The sequence below is a fragment of the Vanrija pseudolonga genome, chromosome 5 (assembly GCF_020906515.1).
Source record: "Vanrija pseudolonga chromosome 5, complete sequence".
In the NCBI taxonomy this organism is placed as follows: Eukaryota; Fungi; Basidiomycota; class Tremellomycetes; order Trichosporonales; family Trichosporonaceae; genus Vanrija; species Vanrija pseudolonga.
Genome location: NC_085853.1, coordinates 1,200,909 through 1,219,445, shown reverse-complemented (window position 1 = coordinate 1,219,445; position 18,537 = coordinate 1,200,909). Strand labels below are relative to the sequence as shown.

General features: G+C 64.6%; 13 protein-coding genes across 13 annotated transcripts; 6 read left to right on the top strand and 7 right to left on the bottom strand.

The window, feature by feature from the left end:
* Positions 1-226: 226 nt before the first annotated feature.
* LOC62_05G007145 (uncharacterized protein) lies at positions 227-907 on the bottom strand (the record flags this gene model as incomplete). Its single annotated transcript, XM_062773667.1, has 1 exon — positions 227-907. The coding sequence occupies one exon, from the start codon at positions 905-907 to the stop codon at positions 227-229; it is 681 nt and encodes a 226-aa protein (XP_062629651.1).
* Positions 908-1,394: 487 nt separating this feature from the next.
* LOC62_05G007144 (uncharacterized protein) lies at positions 1,395-2,558 on the bottom strand (the record flags this gene model as incomplete). Its single annotated transcript, XM_062773666.1, has 1 exon — positions 1,395-2,558. One exon carries the CDS (start codon positions 2,556-2,558, stop codon positions 1,395-1,397), a length of 1,164 nt encoding a protein of 387 aa, XP_062629650.1.
* Positions 2,559-3,958: 1,400 nt separating this feature from the next.
* On the top strand, positions 3,959-4,264 carry LOC62_05G007143 (uncharacterized protein; the record flags this gene model as incomplete). The annotated part of the gene is made up of 2 exons (XM_062773665.1): positions 3,959-4,149; positions 4,243-4,264. The coding sequence occupies 2 exons, from the start codon at positions 3,959-3,961 to the stop codon at positions 4,262-4,264; spliced, it is 213 nt and encodes a 70-aa protein (XP_062629649.1).
* Positions 4,238-5,034, bottom strand: LOC62_05G007142 (uncharacterized protein; the record flags this gene model as incomplete). Its single annotated transcript, XM_062773664.1, has 3 exons — positions 4,238-4,716; positions 4,775-4,785; positions 4,873-5,034. The coding sequence occupies 3 exons, from the start codon at positions 5,032-5,034 to the stop codon at positions 4,275-4,277; spliced, it is 615 nt and encodes a 204-aa protein (XP_062629648.1). The 3' UTR covers positions 4,238-4,274.
* Positions 5,035-5,656: 622 nt separating this feature from the next.
* Positions 5,657-6,301, bottom strand: LOC62_05G007141 (uncharacterized protein; the record flags this gene model as incomplete). Its single annotated transcript, XM_062773663.1, has 1 exon — positions 5,657-6,301. One exon carries the CDS (start codon positions 6,299-6,301, stop codon positions 5,657-5,659), a length of 645 nt encoding a protein of 214 aa, XP_062629647.1.
* Positions 6,302-7,453: 1,152 nt separating this feature from the next.
* LOC62_05G007140 (uncharacterized protein) lies at positions 7,454-9,111 on the top strand. The gene is made up of 3 exons (XM_062773662.1): positions 7,454-7,486; positions 7,535-7,599; positions 7,666-9,111. The coding sequence occupies exons 1-3, from the start codon at positions 7,475-7,477 to the stop codon at positions 8,864-8,866; spliced, it is 1,278 nt and encodes a 425-aa protein (XP_062629646.1). The 5' UTR covers positions 7,454-7,474; the 3' UTR covers positions 8,867-9,111.
* A 380-nt stretch (positions 9,112-9,491) lies between these two features.
* Positions 9,492-10,023, top strand: LOC62_05G007139 (uncharacterized protein; the record flags this gene model as incomplete). The annotated part of the gene is made up of 2 exons (XM_062773661.1): positions 9,492-9,903; positions 9,953-10,023. 2 exons carry the CDS (start codon positions 9,492-9,494, stop codon positions 10,021-10,023), a joined length of 483 nt encoding a protein of 160 aa, XP_062629645.1.
* A 124-nt stretch (positions 10,024-10,147) lies between these two features.
* Positions 10,148-10,885, bottom strand: LOC62_05G007138 (uncharacterized protein; the record flags this gene model as incomplete). The annotated part of the gene is made up of 1 exon (XM_062773660.1): positions 10,148-10,885. The coding sequence occupies one exon, from the start codon at positions 10,883-10,885 to the stop codon at positions 10,148-10,150; it is 738 nt and encodes a 245-aa protein (XP_062629644.1).
* Positions 10,886-11,773: 888 nt separating this feature from the next.
* On the bottom strand, positions 11,774-12,310 carry LOC62_05G007137 (uncharacterized protein; the record flags this gene model as incomplete). The annotated part of the gene is made up of 1 exon (XM_062773659.1): positions 11,774-12,310. The coding sequence occupies one exon, from the start codon at positions 12,308-12,310 to the stop codon at positions 11,774-11,776; it is 537 nt and encodes a 178-aa protein (XP_062629643.1).
* Positions 12,311-12,545: 235 nt separating this feature from the next.
* spt20 (SAGA complex subunit spt20) lies at positions 12,546-14,038 on the bottom strand. The gene is made up of 3 exons (XM_062773658.1): positions 13,845-14,038; positions 13,478-13,771; positions 12,546-13,350 (listed from the first exon to the last, which is right to left on the bottom strand). Exons 1-3 carry the CDS (start codon positions 13,965-13,967, stop codon positions 12,604-12,606), a joined length of 1,164 nt encoding a protein of 387 aa, XP_062629642.1. The 5' UTR covers positions 13,968-14,038; the 3' UTR covers positions 12,546-12,603.
* Positions 14,039-14,205: 167 nt separating this feature from the next.
* On the top strand, positions 14,206-16,003 carry VPS4 (Vacuolar protein sorting-associated protein 4). Its single transcript, XM_062773657.1, has 6 exons — positions 14,206-14,274; positions 14,328-14,384; positions 14,425-14,518; positions 14,626-15,118; positions 15,171-15,401; positions 15,480-16,003. Exons 1-6 carry the CDS (start codon positions 14,251-14,253, stop codon positions 15,931-15,933), a joined length of 1,353 nt encoding a protein of 450 aa, XP_062629641.1. The 5' UTR covers positions 14,206-14,250; the 3' UTR covers positions 15,934-16,003.
* Positions 16,004-16,274: 271 nt separating this feature from the next.
* LOC62_05G007134 (uncharacterized protein) lies at positions 16,275-17,371 on the top strand (the record flags this gene model as incomplete). The annotated part of the gene is made up of 3 exons (XM_062773656.1): positions 16,275-16,794; positions 16,835-17,026; positions 17,067-17,371. 3 exons carry the CDS (start codon positions 16,275-16,277, stop codon positions 17,369-17,371), a joined length of 1,017 nt encoding a protein of 338 aa, XP_062629640.1.
* Positions 17,372-17,575: 204 nt separating this feature from the next.
* LOC62_05G007133 (uncharacterized protein) lies at positions 17,576-18,468 on the top strand (the record flags this gene model as incomplete). Its single annotated transcript, XM_062773655.1, has 3 exons — positions 17,576-17,828; positions 18,089-18,319; positions 18,353-18,468. 3 exons carry the CDS (start codon positions 17,576-17,578, stop codon positions 18,466-18,468), a joined length of 600 nt encoding a protein of 199 aa, XP_062629639.1.
* Positions 18,469-18,537: the final 69 nt, after the last annotated feature.

Sequence of the window (18,537 nt, the reverse complement as noted above, 5' to 3'; positions counted from 1 at the left end):
CGTGCGGCGACAGATTAGAGGGTTGCGAGCACACACGCCACCTGGCGATGTGTGTGTAGGCGCTCTACTTCGTCAATAGCCAATTTTCAAATTATCTACATCAAGCCCTCTATGCATTCAAGACACTAGGAATGCTCTGGAACTAGTCACAGCGACTGCATAAATCTATGATGGTGTGTACAATCAAATCTTTGGCCGTGGGTGGCGGTGGCACGTTTGGCTCCGCCTAGTCGTAAATCATAGTGGAGCGAGGCCAGAGGCTCCTCTCGCGCACCACGCGCGCCAGCGCAGCGTAGGTGACACGAACGAGACGAATGACGCCGAGGATGAGTCCGACAAATAGATTGAAGATTCCGTCGCGCGTCGGGATGACGAGGCGGAGAGCGGCGCGGGTGAAGCGCCAAAGGCCCTTGGCAGCGAGAAAGACGACCCCGGAAACATCGAACAGGATGAGGCCGCCGAACCACTCGAAGAAGTTGAAGAGGAACGCTCCGATAGAGAAGACGATGCGGAGGGCGCCGACGAGAAACTCGCCAATACCGCGTCCGATGTCCTTGGCGAAGAGCGTAAGGATCTCTGGGAGCTCCTGGCCGAACGCGCGGCCGAAGGAGCGGCGAGCGAGGCGGCCGACGCCCTGGATACCGTCCCAGACTTCCTGGAGGCGCGGGTACGCTGGAGACGCCCAGGCAAGCAGCCCTGTAGCTGCGATGTCGGCCCAGGAGACGACAACGGCCCACAGCGTGGGAAGGAAGCCGCGGCGCACGGCGCGCAGGGTTGGGACGTTGACGGGTGGACGGTCCATGTCGACGGGCAGTGAGTAGCCTTCGACTTCGGGCTCGGGGCGGGGCTTGGGGCGGAGTTCCTCGGAGAGCTTGCTGAGGTTGTACGCGGTGAGTGGAGCGGGCATGGTGTTCGTGGTGTTTGGTTGGTAGTAGTGGAATGAGGAGGAGAGGATGAGGAGGTGAGAGAGGAATTAATAGGTGTGCGGAGGAGGTGCGAGGCGAGGGCTGGCGGGCTGGCTGGTCGCGCGGTGCTCGCGCCGTGTTTGATGGCCGCTGAGCGCGCGTGGACTGGTCGTGTTGTCATCCCCACTGCTGGACAAGGGCACGCCCTCGGCCCCTCAGTCAGTGATGGTGTCAGCTTTGCGTGGTGATCACTTTCTGCTGTGGTGGAAGCCACAGGATGACGACGCGTGCTGTTGGCGGCAATGTGCAACAATGGGGTGAGTGGTGTCCGACGCGCTATGTATGCTACACTATTGTATTGGTACAATGCATGAGTATCTACAGTGGAAAAAAGTGACAGTACAAATGTGGAATGACAGTGCCTTGACCTGGACCGCGAGTGACCACATAGCCAACCCCAGAGGCTAGCCTCTTGTCCTCGTCGCCCCCTCACTTCAGCCTGGGGATTCGCGACGGCTGCCGTGGATGGGGCAGCTCCCTGCGTCGTTCCTGCGCCGCCCGTCGCTCGTCCTTGTCGAGGAGCTGCTTGGCCTTTAGGTCCAAGCTCCACAGGCGCGACTTGCCCTCGACGGCCGTGTACACCCCGCTCTTGACCATGCTCGCGAGCTGCTCGTACTGGTCCACGAGGAGGCGGGGGGTGTCCCAGTCGGCATCCTTGGCCGCGAGTTGCTTGGAGAAGACCTTCCTCGCCGCCCGGTCGGTCAGCCGGCTGTGGGCGTCCACGAAGGCCTTGCGCTCGCGCTCGTTCCTGGAGATGACACCCGCGAGCTTGGCCATGGTCTTGCACATCGCGGCGAGCAGGGAAAGTTCAGCATCCCCGAGGTGTGGGCTGGACGCGGTAGACGGGAGCGAAGACGGGAAAGAGGGCGAGGCCGACGACGAGATGGACCAAGATGGAGAGGGGGAGGTCGGCGAGGAGGGGCACGGTGACGGGGAGCGGGAGGGAGAGGGCGACGGCGACGGCGGTAGCGCGGGAGTCACAGGGCGAGGAGTTGCCAGGGCCCTGCTGAGGTCCCTTGGTTCGACCCATGTGCGATCGTCGAAGATGGTGTCGCCGGAGTCCTTGTCGGCGGACAGGAAGACGATCATGGCAGGGCCGATGGCCAGCACGCTAAGGACGAGGATCAGGAACTCGAGGCTGCCCGTCGGCGGGGGAAGGAGGCGCGCCGCAACTGCGATGACGACGACGAGGGGAACAAGGGCGGCGAGCACGGCCGCAGCGGCAATGCGACCCATCCGCTCCTCGGCACGGAGGTTGGCGCGGGCGGCGGCACGCGCGTCCCGGACCGTCGCGTACCCCTCACGCGTGAGCGCGTCGGTGCCAACAATGAGGGTGTTGCCCTTGGACAGGCCGGCGCGGCCCTCGGGCCAGACGAAGACCTGGCCCTCGGCCACGGAGCGCGCGACGAGGTAGTCGCCTCCGCCGATACCGACGACCTTGACCTCGGACCGGTTGTTCTTGGCGAGGCCGCGGCACTCCTCGTCCGCCTCGCGCGTCGTCAGGGTGAGGCGGTGCCCGCCGGGGATGACGAGCTGGTCCTCGGCGTCCCAGTAGGGCTGGGTGGTGGGCAGGGTGCGCTGGGTGGTGGTCATCGTGTGCGGGGTGACCGGGGGGTGCGAGGGAGATGATGGGCTGGGCTAGGAGCTGGAGGAGTGTTGGGCTGGAGGGTTGGCTCGTGCGCGGATGGTGAGTCGACTTGACCAGCCGCTCTGCTCCTTATAAGCCCACGGCTGGCGCCCAGGCTGTCCGACTGCACGGCGTCACACCAGGAGACGGGCGGACTGCACCGGTGTGCCAAGGGCAGATTGGGGTGGACGGAACCCGAGCGTGTCGGTGGAGTGTGGGAAGGCCGAGAGGCGGTGGTGTGCGGCGGCCTGTCCTCCCCGACGCCGTGTAGGTCGAGGGATCGAGGTCGCGTTCTGGGTGCCGCCGTACTGGGCTACCGAGACGCAGAGTGTGCAGCCACACGCAGCTGTGTGGCTGCCACACTGGGGCGGCGACGGTGTGCAGGGCCCGCAGCAGCAACGGCAGTTTGAACGTGTCCTCGCGGGCGCTGTGTGGGCCGAGGCGCACCAGGCCGGGGTCGGCGCACCAGGTCGGGGTCGTTTGCTTTGTGGACGTCTTGTGCGCACATGAGGCAGGCTGCTGTGAACCGATGCAGTGTGGAACCACATGCGCCGTCCCAGTCCCCTGGACAACGACAGGCGTGGCAGCCACACCGGCGCCCCGGTCGTGTTTGCACCCTCGATACACAGAAGACGCGCCGCAGCGACATCTTCAACCTGTCCTCCCCGACGCCGTGTAGCCGACGCACCGTCGGGGTTGCCTGTTTTATGGCTGTCCTAGGCGCACACGGGGCTGCTGGGAACCGGAGCACATGGTGGTGGTGCAGACACACACCGCCGTTATAGGGGACACGGATGGTGTGTGTGGCTGCCACACTGGGTCGGACATCATGTCCCCACCCTCGATAGACCGTGTATACACCCTCGATACACAGCAGGCCCGCAGCGCAGTAGCGTCGGCTTGTGTAGCGAGCCTGGGCCCACGCGGCCGTGGGAGCCTTCGGTCGCGTTGCCCGTGGGTGTGTGCCGGGGGTTAGGCCGGCGTCAGTAGCGAGCACCCCTACCAGCGGCACAATCAGCAGCTAGTCAGTCGGCACCGTGATCACCTCGTCTCGTCAGTCAGTCAGTACCGCATCCACCGGCTGCAGCGCTCCGACCCGGCGGCAGTGCATTGCCGGCTGCCGCCCAGCGCCGCCGCCACCGCGCGCCACCGCCCTGCCGCGCTGGGAAGGCGATCGCCGCTTCGAGGCGACCTCGTCGAGGCGACCGCTCGTCTCGTCTCCTCGCTGGCTGGTGTGGTAACTTGATGCCCGGCAGCAGGCGAGTCAGAAGACCAGCTCGACCTTCTCGCACCCGGTCCGTGCCGCCGCCGACGCCCAGGCCTGCACATCATCACGGGCCATCTCAACTTTCTCCCACTTGCAATCATGACCGACGACCACTCCGCCCTCGCGCCGCTCGCGCTCGCGCTCCTCCCCCTCCTCTCCAGCAGCGCCGAGCTCACGCCGTCCCGCGCAGCCACGGCGCTCGCTGCGCTCCTATCGGTCGGGTCGCTCGCTGAGATGCTCCACGCGCCCGAGGCGGCGCTGGACGCGTTCCGCTCGTGGGTCGCCAGCTCGTGCGGGGATGACGTGCTGCGCGAGCAGGCTGCGGAGCACGGCGCGTCGTGGTGAGTAGTAGCTTGAGTGGTGCGCCGCAGCTGACGCTCCAGACTCACGGCATACATATACTAGACAGATCCGATCAGCACGGGATGGGCTCCTCGGCGCAGCTATTAGTCTTATGATGTGTTGTGAGGTGCTTTGGCACTGCGGCTGGTGCCGGTACCGGTGCTTCTGGGGCAGGCGTCGCGGCGGGAGCAGCAGCAGCAGTGAACACGTTGGTCTGGAACGCGACGGGAGCCGGTGCCGGCGCCGGCGGCGACGGCGCAACCTCGCTCGTCGACGTCGTCGGGCTGGCAAACTCCTTGCGGATGCGCTGGTGGTGATGGTGGTGGTGCCGGGCGACCTTCTCGCGCTCGTGCTCGTACCACCTGAAGCGGACGTGGTCCGTCGCCATGACGAAGAGCGTGAGCACGATCAGCATGACGGCGTATGCGAGCATGCCGACGAAGAGGTCGCGGATGCCGTGCAGGAGCGGCGAGGTGGTGGTGGAGACCGCGGGCATAACGAGTGTGGTGGGGTGGCTGGGGCGTGCGGGTCAGTCGTGCGCACTCGCGCTGTACTGCCCTCGGGCACACTCACGAAAGCTGGGTCTGTCAGAGAGGATAGTGGTGGTGGTGGTGGTGGAAGGTAGGTGACCTCGTCAAAGTAAAGTCTGAGCACTTGGCACATCCACACACCCAGGCCGGGTATGGCGCGATGCGGCGCGCCGGTCCACTCCACGAGCAGCGCATACAGCGCGCGCAGATCACGCGGCATGCCCACGCCGCGGCCACGGCGGCGCGCGGCAGCGCGCTCGCGTCCGTGGGCTCGGTGGCGCTGGGTGCCGCGAGGCTTGGCATCGTACAGTGGACGGCGCCGGAGCAGCGAGCCGAGCGGGCGGGCTCACTTGCCGCCGCGCCGCTGCCAGGGCCGTGTCAGGCCCGTAACCGATACTCGATCCTGAAGTGATGGACGTGCTGCCGGCATACACCGGTAACTGGTGATCTGGTGGTCCGCATGCATATGGACAAGACAAGGTTACCGATTGTATCAAGTTCTGCACGTGAAAAGCATGTGCGGGAGGGAGAGTAGGATGTGATTGCGTGGCGCGAGCAGATGGGCTGCGTGTGTATGTGCCAGGAGACCCGAGCTTAGATAACTGGCGGGCAAGCCTCCTCAGTACGGCTTGCCGCCCTCCGTGATCTGCGACGCCGCGTCGCGGCGTCGCCGACGCTCCGTCCTCGCCTGACGGCGCTCGCCAACTCGCGAGTCGCCGAGTCAAGCCGCTGGTCGTCGTCACCGATCCAGCGTCCACCTGCCAGTCATGAAGTCGACTCCGCGGTGCGCGGAAGCACGCGCTCGAGCCCCGCGCACGATCCCCGTCGGCGCGGTCAGTCGATGAGTAGTACCCGCCCCCTCGGGGCCCAGCCGTCACCCACGCCCTTCCCCACGGCCATCCAATCCATCCAGCGCGCCGGCGCCCTACAAGCGCCCGAGCTTGGCCGCGTCGAGCCCGAGCTGCGTCGTCGCCTTCTGGGCCGCCACGACGCGGTCGTACTCGCGCTCGCAGAGCAGGATGCTCTTGACGAGGCGGCTCTCTCGCGCCTGCCTATCCCACGCGGGCGCGGTGATGGCAGTGACGCCGGGGCTGGGCGCGGCGCCCGAGTCCGACTTGTTGCTGTCGAGGGGCGTCTCGGCCTTGACCGACGCGACGGCCGACGCCTCGCGGTCGAGCGCGATCAGCTCGGTCACCAGCCCGGCCCAGTACTTTGCCAGCTCGAGACGTGCCTCGGAGAGCGGGGACGGCTGGGCCGGCGCAGCGGGGGCCGGGGCGGGCTTCGGGGCCGCTGGAGCTGGCGCGGGGACGTAGGACGGGTTGATGCCGCCGTTGCCTGCGTACACGAGGCCTGCGCGCCGCGCGTTCTCGGCGGCAAACTTGGCCGCGAGTGGTGGAGGCTTGGAAAGCGTCTCGGCCGAGGGAAGCCACCCCGTGACCTTTGCTAGCGTGTAGAAGACGATGGATGCCGGGATGAGGACTGCAAAGGCGATGAGGAGGGGCTCGATCAACTCTTCGTGCCAGTTGAATGGTGGTTGGTCGGGGTCTTGTTTTGCGAATGGCGGTAGCATGGCGCGTGCGGGCGGGTGCACGTGGGAGTCGGGGCTTGCTGCTGCGGAGGGTGGATGTTATTGTTTGAGGGAGATTGGGTGGTCAACAGAGCAGATCAGAACAAAGAGAGACGAGGGCTGTGGATGTGTGAGTTGGTTGTGTGATCGGGATGGGCGAGGTCGACGCCCTCCACTTTGGGCAAAATGGGTGCGTGTCAGCCACCACAAATGGGCGGCGGCAGCCATTGTCCTCTTGTGACTCGTCGTCGTCGTCTCGATCGTCTCGCTCGTCTCCACGACTCAACAATGCCTTGTCGCCACCGACGTTGAGCACTGACCTCGACGTGGCAAACGCATAGACCACAATGGCGTCAAGGACAAAGAAAGATACTACGACGCCGACGCGCATGTCTTGTGCCCTGCAAGGCCAATCTTCACCGCGTCTTACGCGGCAAGCACTTCAATCTCCGCCCCCCTGGGTGGCTCTTTGACCTTCTGCCCAGCTAGCCCCCCATGCCCGCGTAGATAACCGAGCAAAAGTCCTAGTTTACTTTCATCACCGACCGACAACCGACCTGATGGCCTATGTATGCCTTGAGGCACTCTGGCTGGCTCACACAACGCACCGGCCACCACTGTCTCTGCGTGGAATGAGCTCGGGAACGACGCCGATGTCAGATCCAAGTAGAAGGCCGTCCCCGTCCCCGGAGCGGTCTCGAGTACATAATCTCGTGTCGCTCCCAGTCCGAAGCGGGGCCTTCGCAGTTCGTGCCTCGGGCGTCCCTTATCCGTCCGCCGTCTCCCCCACAAGATTGCTTTGCAACCGACATCGAGCTCGCTCGCAGTCGTGACCGAGGTGAAACTGGCAGCAGCAGCCGCAGCAGCAGCAGTATCGGCAGCAGCAGCTTGCCCTCCCCCCAAACCATATCTTGAAGCCAGAGCTGGCTGGAATTTGGCGGCCCCACTGACGAGTCAAAAAATCCGACCCGCTGGAACCAAACCATCCCCTTCCCCCAGCAAAACAACAATCAAAGAGAGCAAGCACGCGCCTAGGGCCTGACGCCGCTGCCGCCGCCGTTGCCGCCACCGCCTGGCCACCACCACCACTGCGAGCCAGCCCCCCAACCCCCACCAACCCACGCTAGCAAAAACATGATATCCATCAGACTCCCACAAACACTCAAGCCGCACACGATGATCGACATCGTACGTGATACCACTGTAGCTTGGCTAAGAGCTAACCCCCGTCCCCAGTCACCAGAGAATGTCACGTCGTCGTACGGCCTCATCAAGCGCCTGCGCGAACTGAAATCAACAGAGTAGGTTTCGTCGTTATCACCCAGCGACCGCAAGCAAGCGGGCAGCCTGCTCACACCGCGCGCCAGTCATCAGTACATTGCCGTGCGCAACTATGTCCAGAACAAGATGGAGAAGGGCCGTGACGTCGACCTGATAGAGGACAAGCTGCGGGGCATCGAGGAAAAGTGCAAGGTGTACGGGCATATCCAGGACAAGACTGGCGATGCGTTTGTCCGCGTGCGCTCAGAGTATCACCTCAAGCCGAGCGCATACTTTCGCGGCCGGGCCGGCGCCGATGCCGACGCCGAGCGCCAGCGGCGGGCAGCGCCGGTCGCCCGAGTGGCGTCCAACACGCCCGGTGGGGCACCTCCGCCGTACATCCACCACGAGTCGTACGAACCAGTAACGTACGAGTTTGTGCCCGCAGGCGCAGGAGGCTACCCAGTCCAGGCGGTGTATGCGGCGTCTTCACCGGTCGACTCTGGGCCTGGGTCACCACTCGGCGCGGCGTCCCCACCAGCTCCGTCGTCGCCCTCACCGATCCAAACACCGCCAGTAGTGGCGCCGGCAGCGCCAAGCCCAGTGCCAATCCCCAAGCGCGAGTCGATGCCAGGCCTGCCGTCGTCCCTGCTGCCATCGCCGACAAGAGCGTACACACTACCTGAAGATCCACTCAGCCGGCTAGCAGACTTCAACACCATCTTCCTGGTGGACGACAGTACGGCGATGACACCAGCCCGATGGGAGCAGGCACGGCAGGCTGTCACCTCGGTCGTGGAGAAAGTCAAGCCACATGCCGCTGTCGACATTGCGTTCCTCAATAACGAGACCACCGGCGATGGACTGGCCTCGACAGAGGCGGTGGAGGGGCTGTTCGAGGCGGTCCAGCCACAAGCACAAGGCAGCAGCAGCACGACGACCACAGGCAAGCGAATAGGCGCCATGCTCGCAGCTTATATGACGGCGCTCGAGTCCAACCCCGAAACCAAGGCCCTCAACTTGATCGTCCTCAGCGGATGGGAGGCCCCAACCGACGACATCAAGGAGTCGTTGGCCGCGACCGCACGGCAGCTCGACGAGGGCGGCTTCCCCGTGTCGCGGGTCAACGTGCAGCTGGTGCAGATTGGCAACGACCTCGAGGCGGTCATGGCTCTTATGCGCTTTGAACAGGCGTTGGGCGAGCGGTACACGTTCATGGTCGACACGAACACGTACGACCCGAAGGAGGGTGCGGGGGACAAGACGCTGCGGATCTTGCTGCGGCGGGTCGGGCGGGGGCGGAGGTAGCGGCACATTGTGCGTGAGGCAGGCAGGCGCAGGCAGGCGCATAGAGATTGGGGCTGTCCAGTCGACAGTAGTAGCTGGAGTCTGTCCACGCGCTGCTGCACGCGCCGCTGCACGCGCCGCACGCGTGCTGACGGTACACGGGATGCCCAAGCCGCCCACTAGCCCGTTTCATCGGGCTCCCAAGACGGCATGGGTATCGAGTTCGAGGGTTGTAAGACTTGTTGCATGGATTGTCATTGTAGCGGCAGTGCGGCTGCGGGTGGGCGCGGGTCGGGTGGTGTGGAAGGGTCTGGCCGTCTGCGTCCTTCTGTACGCCGGCACGTCGGCAGCGCTACGGATGGAAGGAACGACGCGCGTGCCGGCGCGTGCAGAAGCCTTTGAAGCCCTTCAGACGCGCCAGCCGGGACGGATGAAACGGCGCAGGGGTTAGGCGTCCCGGGGCATGATGACGAACCAAAGTGGCTACTGTTGGCCGTTTTGTTGACATCCGCGACCACCCTCGATTTTTAACATTGTGCGCGATCGAAAGAACGCCTCAAAGTACTTATGCAGGGAGCGGGTGGGTGGGCGGCTTACATCTGACCCGTCTGTCCTCGACATCGCACACTCACCCACTCGCAACAACATGACGGAGAACCACAACCCCTACGTCCCCTCGCCGCTCGCCGCCGCGCGGCGCATCCCGGCCACCTCGTCGCGGCCAGCGCTGGCCACGGCCGGGCCATCACGCCAGGCGCAGGCCCCGCTCACCGAGCGGAGAGAACACAACGGGCAGGAGCAGGCGGCGTCGAGCAGCGCCGCCACAAGGCCATCAACGCCGCCAGCACAGCGCCGCTCCGCCCTGCCGCCTCTCCCGCCGTCTCCGCCGTCTGCGCGCCGCGCCGCAGCGACACCACTGCTTGCGCCCAAGCCCCGCCGTCTCCCCCGCCCCAGCCCGATGAGCAAGCGCCCCTCGCCGACCCCGCTGGTCGACGACGAGGTCTTCGGCGTGCGCCGCGTCGAGTTCTGGCAGCCCACCACCGCGCTCGTGGCTGATGGTGAGTTGGCGTACGGCAGCACACGACGGCGCGCTAACGCTCCTCTTAGCGTATGCCCAGGACGAGGTGGCGCCCAGGAAACGGGCGACGCGGCGCGATGCCTCGTTGCGGACGTGCTGAGCGGCGGCCACAGTGCTAAAGCTAGCTAGCGATAAGCGGCACAGGACACTATACCTGATCGATGATGCATGTTGTAGTCTAGTACACGGGCCCGGGCAGCTCCAGCTCCACTCACACAGCCAGACTACCCCTCGGCGCCACCGCCGCCCTCGGGCGTCGGCGTGCCCGGCACACTGGCGGGGCGCACGTCGATGCGGTACTCGCCGCTCCCTGCGCCCGTCTGGATCGAGACCACGACGTCGGGGTCGGGCTCGTCGGCGTCGGCGCACAGGGCCAGCAGGCCGCGGTACACGCCGAGCGCGTCGCTGATGCTCTCGACCAGCTCTTCGCGGCGGCGCGTGCGCTGTGCGGCGCGCGCAGCGTCAATCTCGGACGGCGCGAAGCGCACCCGCGACGAGGCGCTGCTTGACCGGCTCGCGACGGAGCGCGGTCTGCCCCCGCTGCCGCTGCTGTTGGGCGGCGACGAGCGCTGCTGCTGCTGCCCGAACTCGCTGATGCTGTGCGAGGAGGGCGACGACGGCACGCGCCGCACGGCCTCGAGCACGTCGATGCGCTCGAGCTCGTCGACGAGCACCTTGGCGTAGGCGGAGAATGCTGCGCGCGCAGCCGACACGGCGAGGACGGTATCGCCCGGCACGGTGAGACCAGGGACTGACATGCGCGGGGCGTTGGCGTCGGCATCCTTGGCGTCGCCCTTCTTGTCGGTCGCTGGCGGCCGGAGACTCAAGCTGAAGCGCCCGTCGGAGGAGGAGGAGAACCACGCTACGAGCGGCTCGAGGGCCGGGATGGTGAGCGCCTGCGTACCGAGCAGCAGGCCGACGACGAGCGCGACGGCCCCGACGGTGAGGTACGCTTCGAGCATGGCGGAAGGTGGTTTGGTGGTTACCTCGAGAGGCTTGACAGCGACGAGAGCTGGGCCATGGGCGCGCGCGGGGCTGGCTCGAGTGTGCCAAAGTCGAGAAGAGAGTGTGAGAGTGCAGTGGCGAGTGAGCGAGGTATGCGCGAGGTTCTGCCTGTTGTTCAGGTAGGTCGGTTGGTCGCTGGTGGCCTGGTGGGTGAATGCTCGGCGTCACTCGGCGGCGACTACCGAACCTTGGCGCGCGAGGCTTGGCGGCACAACGTGCTGCGGCGGTCGGGCGTGGGTACGTGCGTCGCAGTGAGCGGGGCAAGCAAGGCAAGTCAGGATGATCGTGGGGAAGATGCACAATGCGCAGCGCGGCCTATACATATGCATTGTCGTTGCATTGTGTGTGGAATGTGCTCGCTGACAACAGAAACAGTTTCAGATCATGGTGGCTGAGATTACTCACGGCAGACGTCACCGTCCGGCGCACGGCGCGGGTGGAGGACGACGACGACGCGGTCCCTCGATCCATCCGACTGCACGCCTGACTGGCAGACTGACTGTACGGTGCCGATACGTGCGGTGCTGCTCGGCGACTGTCGTGTCGATCATGGCCAGGCGAAAATAACGCGGTGGCAGGAATAGCCCTCTCCACTGTGGCGTATGGGTCTAGCTGCATCGCCACTGCTGTCGCTTACGCCTGTGTCTGCCGCCAGTGTGCCAGTGGGGCAGCTGACAGCTGCGTGTGGCACACGACGATGCATAGCTGCAGCGTGGCAGTGGGGCGTACAAGTGCCTGTCTATACGTTGGCGACCGCGATACTCGCGCTGGCCTGGGGTACCGCGCGCGGCCGAGCACCCGGCCTGGCCCGCCAATCTCAAGCCTGTGCCGCGCCGTCCTACCGTCTACCCGCGCGCCGGTGCATTGCCCAGCGGCGCGCGCATCCGCCGCACGGCATACAGCTGGTCCTCGATATCCTTGAGGGCCGTGGTGATGGCCTCGCGCGTGGGCGTGGGCGTCGGCGCGGGGTCGGGGTCGGGGGTGGTGGTGTCGAAGGGCCGTGGGCGCTGGTCGGCGTCGGCGTTGTCGGTGGCGGGCGCCTTGCGGCCCTGCTCGGCACTGCCGTCCCCCGTGCCGTCCGCCTTGCCCCCCGCCCCGCCGACGATCCCCTCGTCGAGCGCGACCAGCCGCACCGTCAACTTCTCCCAGTGGCGCACGAGCCGCTGCTCCATGTCTCTCAGTACGTCAACGCTGCTCCGCGAATCCGCCTGCGCCTGTTGCGGGCTGGCGCTGGCGTCGGCGCCGATGACCCAGAGAAAAGCCTTGATGATGGCCCATGCCGCTGTGAGCACGGCGCAGACGAGGACGAGCACCCACAGCACCGCGAGGACGAACTGTACCGTGTCGATCACAAAGTTTGTCGCGTCGTCTAGGAATCCCATAGCGGCGAGGGCTGGTGGATGTTGATGAGGATGCCCGAGTGGAAAGGTCGTTGATGGGTTGCTGTACTGCTGTTGTTAGCTGGGCGTCATCTCCGCCCTCCACACGACGCGAGGGTCAGGGTCCGCACGTCCGCCGTCCGCTCGTCAGCCGTCAGCCACCGCCGCAACGCTGCCACACCGCCGACCTATCCCGTTCGCCCTCCCCGCCAGCTCCCCCACACAGTCACGGTAGATACATGCTTACAACGCTACACAACAGGCTCTATGCCCACCACAACATGCCAATGCTCTCATCACTTGCCCTCGGCCTTCTTCTCCGCGGCAGTCGGCTTCTTCTTCTTCTTCTTCGGCGCCGCCTCCGCCTCCTTGTCGCCATCCTTCTCCTTCTCCTTCTCCTTGTCCTTGTCCTTGCCCTTGTCCTTGGCCGCGTCCTTGGTCGCCTCCTTGGCCTTGGCCTCGGCCTCCTTCGCCTCCTTGGCCTTGGCGGCGTCCTTCTTCGGTGCGACCTTCTTCTTGCCGCCCGTGGTTGTCGCTGGCGCCGGCTCTTCGGGCGCAGCTGCCGCCGCTGCCGCGGCAGCTAAGGCCTTCTTCTTCTTGGCCGGCTTCTTCTCCTCGGTGCCGGCGTCGTCCTGCGCAGGTCGCTTCTTCTTCTTAGGTGGCTTCTTCTCGACCTCGGGCCCTTGACCGGGCAGGGGAGGACCTGGCGGCGCGCCAGGCTTGTTACCGGTAGCGGCTGCAGCCGCTCGGCGTGCAGCTGCGTCGGCTTCCTTTTGCTTGTTGTGGCCCTTGATGCGCTCCATGAGACGGAGTACCGACCAGCTGGGCTGGAACGCGCCGCCGGACGACCTGGTACCGGCGCCGAGTAACTTGCGGATCGTCTCTTGCTCGCTGTCCTCGTCGGCGCCGGACACGAGTGTAGGGCGGAAGTTGCCGTCCGCAGCGAGGTTGGGTCCTGCAGGGGCAGTGAGAGCCAGAGACAGCGCAGCGTTGCGTGAGGCGAGGAGCGAGGTGCCGAGGTAAAGGGGTGCCGAGGTCGCCGCCTGGAATCGTTAGCCACAGCTGATGGATGACGAGAGCGATCGCGCCTGGAGGCCGAATGTGTGTAGGTGCAGACAAACACATACACCTCCGCGATCGTCTCGCACGGCACGACGGGAAAACACTCACGAGAATCCTCGACTCGAGCTCCAGAGTCATCTGATCATCCCACGTCTCGCGTCTCCTCTCCAGCATCGCGTCGATGGTTTGTGGGAGCGTCTCGGGGGCCGGACGCATGACGACGCGTGACCGTACTTCTGGATTTTTTCGATAGTCTTGCACCTCTATGACTAGACATCCGTCGACAAACGAGACTGGCGGGCGGATGTCGTAGAGGAAGGGAATGAGCGACGCCGGGATGACTTGGGCGCGCAGGGCCATGAGGAAGGGCTTCATGGGACCATCGTAGAGGAAGTTGATTTGCTGGGGACATGTTAGTACTTGCCTCGAAGACAATAGCAAGCTCGTCGCCGCAGCTATCCCGCGCGGCACTCACACTGTGCTCGAATCGCCAGTAGGTCGGATAAAGCTGAATGGTCAAGCTCGGCTCCCACTTGCGCGCCTTCTTGAGCACTGCGCGTGCGAATCGATGGTAGTTGTACCCTGATGCCGACGCCATGTTGCCAGCAATGGATCGCGTCGAAGTGATGGCACGACGAGTTGAATGGATGTGTGGATTTGTAGTGAGAGTGCAACAATCAAAGTGGAGGAAACACGGTTATACGGTGAGTGCCGTTGAATGAGACGACGGGATCAAATTGCCACGTGTGATTGATACGGTGAGTGAGGGAGGGAGTGGGACGCTGTGAGCGTCATTGCGAGTGCCCGCCCACCCACCATCAACGACACGCACCCCACCCACATCCTCCTCCCATCTACATCATACACATCGCATACGCATAATGAGCAACTCCTCCTTCCTGGACGTACGTGGGGACGGCATCGTACGCGTCTTGTGGCACCACTGACAACCCCGCAGAAGGCAATCGCCATTGTCCAGAAGGCCATCGAGGAAGATGTCAAGCAGAACTATGCCGTGCGTCCGAGGCTGGCAGTACTCTAGCTGACAACAACAGGAGGCATACAAGCAGTACCAGGATGCCCTTGACTACTTCATGATGGTGAGCTACACGACGTGGGACGGAAAGCTGACTCCCCAGGCGATGAAGTGTGCGTAGCCCCAGTGTTTACACTGCTCCACCGTGCACGAGACCTGACCCCGGCGGTGCCTCGGCTGTTTATCGCACGCTGGCGCGTCCACATACTGACACCCACAGACGAGAAGAACGACAAACTCCGAGAACTCATCCGCAAAAAGTTCACCGAGTACCTCGACCGCGCTGAGAAGCTCAAGGAGCACATCGCCAAGGGCGAGGAGAAACGAACGAGGGCCAAGGTCGGCGCCGCGGGCGGCGGAGGATCCGAGTCTGGTAGCCCAAGTGTTGGCAAGGACGAGGACGACCCGGAAATCAAGAAGCTGCGCGGCGCGCTCCAGGGCGCCATCGTCTCCGAGTCGCCCAACGTCCAGTGGGACGACGTCGCTGGTCTCGCGCAGGCTAAAGAGGCGCTCAAGGAGGCCGTCATCCTGCCCATCAAGTTCCCCCAGCTCTTCACCGGCAAGCGTACCCCATGGCGTGGTATCCTCCTCTACGGACCCCCAGGTACCGGTAAGAGTTTCCTCGCCAAGGCCGTCGCGACCGAGGCCAAGAGCACCTTCTTCAGTGTCTCGAGTTCCGACCTGGTCAGCAAGTGGATGGGCGAGTCGGAACGGTAAGTGGGGTGACAGACCTGCTGTGTGTGTAGGACTTACACCCCTGTGCAGACTTGTTAAGCAGCTGTTCACCATGGCGCGCGAGTCCAAGCCCGCTATCATCTTCATCGACGAGATCGACTCGTTGACCGGTACCCGTGGCGAGGGCGAGTCTGAGGCATCACGCCGTATCAAGACCGAGTTCCTCGTGCAGATCAACGGTGTTGGCAACGACGACACTGGTGTCCTTGTTCTTGGCGCTACCAACATCCCCTGGCAGCTGGATCCCGCTATCAAGCGACGGTGAGTTCCAGTGGCAAGCACCGCGGGAGTCCAGCACCTCCTCCTGCAACCCGCCAGTCGCCAAGCTCACACCTGCAGATTCGAGAAGCGCATCTACATCCCTCTCCCCGAGCTCGAGGCACGTCGCCGCATGTTCGAGCTCAACGTCGGCGACACGCCGCACGGCCTCACCCCTGCCGACTTCCGCCATCTCGCCGAGCAGACAGAAGGCTACTCGGGTTCCGACATTGCCGTCATTGTGCGCGACGCGCTCATGCAGCCAGTGCGCAAGGTGCTCGGTGCGACGCACTTCCGCGAGATCCAGGTCGACGGCCCTGACGGCGAGAAGCTCAAGAAGCTCACGCCGTGCTCGCCTGGCGCCGCTGGCGCGATTGAGAAGTCGTGGACCGACGTTGAGAGCTCGGAGCTGCAGGAGCCCCTCCTGAGCGTGGCCGACTTTGAGAAGGCTATTGCAGTCAACCGCCCGACTGTCAGTGCCGCCGATATCCAGAAGCACATCGACTTTACCAACGAGAGCGGCGAGACGGCGTAGGCGTGGTGCTTATTACAGCTAGCAGCGTGGAGGGACGATGACTAGGCCGCCTGGGATACCCTGTTGTGATGCATTGGATTCATGCAGCGCAGGGAGGAGTCGGCGACGGTGCCGCGGTGGGTAGCTGGCGAGATGGCTGATGTTGCGTCGTGTGCGCAGCGCGCCGATCGAGGCGCGCACGAGGCAGGAAAGCGACGATCGCGTCCAACCCAGTCACGTTGGCATCTCTTCCTTCCTCTCGCACTTTCACTCTCTTGACCCTTCCCCACCACACAAACACTCACCACTCTCACACTGCCCCATCTTGGCACGGCATCACTCCCAGGGCGCCCACCACGAGCATGAGCTATCGCAACTGGCACTCGCCGGCAGCAAGGTCCCTCGCGCCGGCGCCCTACGCGGCGAACTGGATCGCGGCTCGTCGTACTACTTACAACCCGTACACTCCTCGCCGCGTCCCGCATCACAACGCCTACGCTACACCGATGGACCGCGGCAGGCACCGCTACGGCTCGTCGCCCGAGCGCACTGCCCGCGGTGCAAGGCGCGGATACCCGTCCGACGCTGACGAGGACGAGGGCGGCTACACCTCAGAAACCGACGACACGGCCACGCTCACGGGCAACACCGGAGACACGGACGACAACACGACCCTCGCGGGGGACAGCACCGACACGCGCGACGAGGCCGCCGCCTCGCTCGCCGTCGACAGCGACTATATGGAGGTGGACGAAGACCTGCCCGTCTACCGCTCTCACTATGTCCTGCCGCCGCTCGACCTGCCCGACCTCTCAGAGGTCCCATACCACGCGCACCACGCGCGCCACCATGGCCACCACATTGCGCGGCGCGACGGGCCGCGTGAGTGCACCGCGTTGTAGCTTGCTGACCCCACCTGCAGATCATTCCGCTCCGGCCCGCTACAACGCGCCCATTAAGGTCAAGAAGCGCGCCCGGCCCGTGAGGAGCCTGTTTGAGCGCCTCGGCGTTCCTCTCGCCGAGCGCATCGGCCCCGCGCCGCACAACCACAGGCCATACCATCGCGTCCGCAAGCAGGGTCCCCGTCGTGGCTATCCTCGTCACCCTCTCAGCAGTGGGTGGACCGGTTCTGCATCGACTTACTAACCCGCCAGAGCCAGTCAAGTCACCGCACGCGGCCAAGCCGCCGCAGCCCCACACTGTCCGCGCGGACCCCATTGGCCGTATGGGCCGCAGCGAATTCCTCGCGCTCCTTGCTCGCGTCGGCCCGATCGCGAGCCACTCTTGGGACGGCGGGCACGTCGTTGCGCGCTTCAAGAACGACGGGGACGCCCAGGACGCAGTCCAGACGTGTAAGTGTGACTTTGTGGCGCTGCTGACCTCCCAGTCAACTATGTTGAGTTTGAGCGCGGTAGGGCGCCCCGAGAAGCTGCTGCTGACCTACAGGAACTTGGACTAAGGCTGTCATCGTCGAGGATGAGTAGGCAGGTGCAGAGAAGTGAAGAACTTGAGCGCTGCATGCGCTCGTTGCCTGTTATGCAGAAGCGCCTCGCGGGAGATTGGAAGAATGAGCGCCTAACTGTCTTCTTCATCTATCCACTCTCACATTCACTAACGACCATTTCTTGCTTACTTCTTGGCTTACCAGCTTGACCGCGACACAATGTCCTCTACACCATCCTCGCCACCCTCGTCTGCATACGAGCGCCTGTGGCGCTCGCCGCCGCCCTACGCGTCGCCCGCGAGCGTGCGGAGCCCACCTTCCAGCTACGACAGCGACTCATCGTCCCTTCCATCGCGGTGGAGCCTGTCGAGCGAGTCCACGCTCCGCAGGCCGAGCGCAAGACAGCGCGACAGCGCCGACAACATGCTCGTCAAAGTATACCCGCCGCTCGTGCCGACTCCTCGTTCATCTCGTCAGTTGTGGTCTGCGACCGTGCTGACGGTGGCCAGCCCCCGTGCTACCCGTCGAGATACCTCCTTCCACCCCTCGTCCAAGCGCGCTGCTGCCGCCGGTATCGCTCCCGCCACGCCCTGAAGTCGGGTGCGATGCTCGACGCCCCTTCTTCCGTAAGTTCCCCACCGCCGACGACACAGCTGATCCCAGCCTCCACCCTCGGGCGCTGTATGGCTCCTCGGCCCCACAGCAACAGCGGGATCCGCCGTCGCAGAGCAGCACTGCCCGCCAAGGGCACAGCGCTCGAAGACCGCCTCACAGACCGGCACCGTCCCGATGCTCTGGGCCGGCGCGTGCTCATCGGCCCGCTGCGGGGCGTATCCTCGACCGAGCTCGCCAGCCTCCTCCTCTCCCGCGTGGGGCCGGTCAACTCGCTGACTGTCGACCGGCGGGGGAACGCCATCGTTCAGTTCGCCTTTGGGGGTACCGCCGGGGACGCGCGGAAGAAATGTGAGTGGGGGCAGTGACCGGTCCTAACGGCAGTACACGGCCTAGTCCTCGATGGCGGCAACAGGATTTCCGTCGTCGTGCTGCCCGAAGAGGATTGGGAAGAGAGGGAACGCAAGCGCCCTCGCCTATCAGACCAGCGCAAGTGTTGATGAGTCGAAAGTATTCGCATGCAGTTCATAAGCTGTTACAACGCCGTGTATGGTCATGATGAGTATGGA

What these genes read in the sequence shown, in the direction of transcription:
- LOC62_05G007140 (XM_062773662.1), top strand. An exon ending in CGCGAACTGAAATCAACAGA is followed by an intron (nt 7,600 to 7,665) that starts GTAGGTTTCGTC and finishes ACCGCGCGCCAG; the next exon opens with TCATCAGTACATTGCCGTGC.
- spt20 (XM_062773658.1), bottom strand. Translation starts at nt 13,967, where the DNA reads ATGGCGTCGGCATCAGGGTACAACTACCATCGATTCGCACGCGCAGTG. An exon ending in ACTGGCGATTCGAGCACAGT is followed by an intron (nt 13,772 to 13,844) that starts GTGAGTGCCGCG and finishes ACATGTCCCCAG; the next exon opens with CAAATCAACTTCCTCTACGA. An exon ending in AGCTCGAGTCGAGGATTCTC is followed by an intron (nt 13,351 to 13,477) that starts GTGAGTGTTTTC and finishes TAACGATTCCAG; the next exon opens with GCGGCGACCTCGGCACCCCT.
- VPS4 (XM_062773657.1), top strand. Translation starts at nt 14,251, where the DNA reads ATGAGCAACTCCTCCTTCCTGGAC. An exon ending in ATGTCAAGCAGAACTATGCC is followed by an intron (nt 14,385 to 14,424) that starts GTGCGTCCGAGG and finishes TGACAACAACAG; the next exon opens with GAGGCATACAAGCAGTACCA. An exon ending in GATCCCGCTATCAAGCGACG is followed by an intron (nt 15,402 to 15,479) that starts GTGAGTTCCAGT and finishes TCACACCTGCAG; the next exon opens with ATTCGAGAAGCGCATCTACA.